General features: G+C 40.8%; 1 protein-coding gene across 1 annotated transcript; it reads left to right on the top strand.

The window, feature by feature from the left end:
* The first annotated feature begins 1,052 nt into the window (after positions 1-1,052).
* LOC128291585 (uncharacterized) lies at positions 1,053-3,281 on the top strand. The gene is made up of 3 exons (XM_053026766.1): positions 1,053-1,468; positions 1,592-2,650; positions 3,044-3,281. The coding sequence occupies exons 1-3, from the start codon at positions 1,053-1,055 to the stop codon at positions 3,279-3,281; spliced, it is 1,713 nt and encodes a 570-aa protein (XP_052882726.1).
* Positions 3,282-3,621: the final 340 nt, after the last annotated feature.

Raw genomic sequence — 3,621 nt, 5'->3', positions numbered from 1 at the left:
CCATTTTATTTCATTTAATATCAAAATGACTAAAATACCCTTACTACTAAACTTTCCAAAAATTCCTTCCATGTCCTAAATTTGTCCATGAACTTAAAATTGGTAGAATTGCTATTTAAGACCTCCTAATAAATATTTCAAAACAATTTCATACTAAAAATTTCTAGTATGCAAATTTTGCAACTTATTCGATTTAGTCCCTACTTTCAATTTAAACACTTTAGGCATAGAATTTCATCACGAAATTTTCACACAATCATGCAATCATATCATAAACCCCAAAATATTTATAAAACAATTATTTCTATCTCGGATTTGTGGTCACGAAACCACTATTCCGATTAGGCCCTAATTCGGGTTGTCACAATCTACATACGACTCGACTCTTCCCGAGGCAGTTCGTATCATCTGGTATCAGAGCTACTTAAAACGAGAAGCTTAGACGTTCAAAGCAGAGCATTCCCGAGGTAGGTTCAGAAAAGAAAAAAAATTTCAGATATCAAGTTTTCTCATTTTGATTGGTTTGTCTTGTTATTATAAAAGCAAAAATCTACGCAATAGAAGAAAAAAAATCGTGTACAAAAGTGCTTCTATTGTATTTAGTTTGCTGATATAGTACAAAAAAAGTTATACAAGTTTGAAAAAAATTCGAAAAAATCGAAAAAAAAGTGATTTATGCAATTCAATTGTTAGTTGATCGTCAAGCTTTGATTTGATATAGTTTCCGATTCATCTTCTATCCTACCCTTCCTAATACGCCACACTTTTAACCCAATTCCCTATTCTTTCAGCCTACCCGAAAACCGAATACATCAATCACTTATTACTCCTTTTGAACCGACCACCTAGACCAAGGACTAAGCCTTAACGAATCTGCTTACGAAATCACGAGAAAAGGTTAAGAGAGGTAAAAGGCACGAGAGTTGTAAGTGCAATAGAGTGGAGGTAAAAGCCTAATTTTGAGTGTAAACACGAGTGTGAGAGAAACAACTTCTTTTCCTTTTCGAGAGATTGTGAGCTTTTGTGGTGAGGTTTACTTTAACAACGTTTTAATGTCACAAGAGTCAGATCACAACGTGGAAGATCGTCTGACAAGACAACCCATTCGCAACATCCCCGACTTAAACATGCAAGCCTTATTACGAGAAATAGAGCGACTCCTAGATCGAAGGCTCAATCCTATCGAAGACCGTTTGCTCCAAGTTGAAGTGAATGGCCAACGTGAAAGAGCACCCGAGAGGGTTAGACCAAGACGGGAAAGGCCAAATCAGAACCGGGGAAGACGAAGGGTCCAAGACGATGAAGCAAATGACCTTAGTGATCTTGAAAGTGAACAAGAGTCTAATGCTAGTGATCAACGTAGGCAACACCGACAACGAGATCGAAGACGCGAAGATGATGATCTCAAGAACATTAAACTGTCTATTCCACCGTTTCAAGGTAGATCGGATCCGGAGGCCTATCTTGAGTGGGAAAAAAAGATAGAGTTGGTGTTCGATTGACACAATTACTCCGAGAATAAAAAGGTGAAACTAGCAGCAATAGAGTTTTCGGACTACGCCATGATTTGGTGGGAACAACTAACCACTAGTCGGAGGCTTAACGGTGAATGTCCTATCTCTACATGGACCGAAATGAAGGCGGTGATGAGGCGACAATTTATCCCTGCGTACTACCACCGGGATTTGTACCAAAAACTCCAAAATCTCACGCAAGGGTCCAAAAGTGTCGAGGATTACTACAAAGAGATGGAAATCGCGATGATTCGAGCAGATGTCCAAGAAGATCCCGAAGCAACGATGGCGCGATTCCTGGCTGGTCTAAATCGAGATATAACAAACGTAGTGGAATTACAACACTACATTGAAGTGGTTGATTTGGTCCATATGGCTATCAAGGTGGAAAGACAACTCAAGAGAAAAGGCCCAAGTCGAGGGTTTCCCACTTCCAACCCTTCAAAGTGGAGCCAAGGATCAAGTAAAGGACCTGCCAATCCTCGAGGGAAGGAGACCACGGTACCTCCAAAAACCAACAAGCCCATCTCCGAAATGAACAAAGGGAAGGCACCCGAATCGACATACAATCGAAATCGGGATATTAAGTGTTTTAAGTGTCTCGGAAGAGGCCACATAGCAAGCCATTGCCCAAATCGAAGGACCATTGTATTGCAAGCCGATGGCGAGATAGAAACGGAGGATAAGGAGGAGAAAGAATCTGAATCGGCTTCCGAAGTCGAGGAGGACGTGGAACAACCCATGGAAGGAGAACTACTTGTTGTAAAACAAAGTCTAAGTCTCCAAGGCACGGAGAATAATCTACAACGAGAGAATATCTTCCACACTCAGTGCCAAGTCGGAGGCAAAGTCTGTAGCGTCATTATCGACGGAGGCAGCTGTACCAATGTAGCAAGTACCATGATGGTTGAAAGACTTGGTTTGCCTACTACCAAGCATCCGAGCCCCTACAAACTTCAATGGCTCAATGACGGAGGAGAGCTTAAGGTAACGAAGCAAGTACTTGTCTCTTTCAACATCGGCAAGTATTCGGATGAAGTTCTTTATGACGTCGTACCAATGCATGCGGGGCATTTGCTACTTGGCCGACCGTGGCAGTTTGATAGACGAGTTCAACACGACGGGTATACCAACCGGTATACATTCAAATTCATGGGAAAGAATGTGACATTGGCGCCATTGACTCCCAAACAAGTGTATGAAGACCAAATCAAGCTAAAAGCTTCTATTGAGCAAATGAGAGAAAAGAAAAGAAAGTTGTAAAAAATAAAAGAAGAGAAAAATAAGAAAAGAAAACAAAAGAGAGTGACAAGAAAATATCCAAGAAAAGGAAGAAAAGAAAAGAAAATCGAGAAAATGAGTGTTTTGCAAGAGTTAGTGATGTGAGGAAGACTTTGGGGATGAATCGAACTGTTCTTGTACTTTTGTATAAGGAAGCATTAATTTCTACTAACGATTTACCGATACCCTACCCCTCCTATTTTGTCTTTGTTGCGAGGATTTCCAAGACGTTTTTGGAAGAAACCCAGTGGTCTTCCACCACTTCGTGGAATCGAGCATCAAATTGATTTCGTGCCCGGAGCAATTATTCCAAATCGACCTATTTACCGAGCCAATCTGGAGGAGACCAAGGAGTTGCAAAGACAAGTCAATGAGCTGATGGAAAAAGGCTACATTCGCGAGAGCCTAAGTCCTGTCTTTGTTCCGTATTATTGGTACCGAAAAGGACGGAACATGGCGCATGTGCGTGGATTGCCGAGCCATTAACAAGATAACAATCAAATACCGTCATCCCATTCCTCACTTAGATGACATGTTAGATGAGCTTAGTGGGGCCAAAGTGTTCTCAAAAATCGATTTGAAGAGTGGCTACCACCAAATTCGGATGCGAGAAGGAGACGAATGGAAAACAACATTCAAGACCAAGCACGGACTATACTGAATGGTGGTTATGCCTTTTGGCCTTACCAACACTCCAAATACGTTCATGAGACTAATGAACCATGTCTTAAGGCCTTTCATCGGTAAGTTTTGTGTGGTATATTTGACGATATATTGATTTACAAACAAATCTATAGAAGAACATGTAAGTCATCTCAAATCTGTT

This window comes from Gossypium arboreum, chromosome 4 (genome assembly GCF_025698485.1).
Source record: "Gossypium arboreum isolate Shixiya-1 chromosome 4, ASM2569848v2, whole genome shotgun sequence".
In the NCBI taxonomy this organism is placed as follows: domain Eukaryota; kingdom Viridiplantae; phylum Streptophyta; class Magnoliopsida; order Malvales; family Malvaceae; genus Gossypium; species Gossypium arboreum.
Note: the sequence above shows the minus strand (reverse complement) of the source record. Positions and strands in the feature narration are given on the sequence as shown.

Excerpts from the sequence above, each read along its gene's own strand:
- LOC128291585 (XM_053026766.1), top strand. The coding sequence starts at position 1,053 with ATGTCACAAGAGTCAGATCACAACGTGGAAGATCGTCTGACAAGACAA. Across the intron at positions 1,469-1,591 it reads GATCCGGAGGCCTATCTTGA|TCGGAGGCTTAACGGTGAAT; the intron begins GTGGGAAAAAAA and ends ACTAACCACTAG. Across the intron at positions 2,651-3,043 it reads CACGACGGGTATACCAACCG|TGGTCTTCCACCACTTCGTG; the intron begins GTATACATTCAA and ends GAAGAAACCCAG.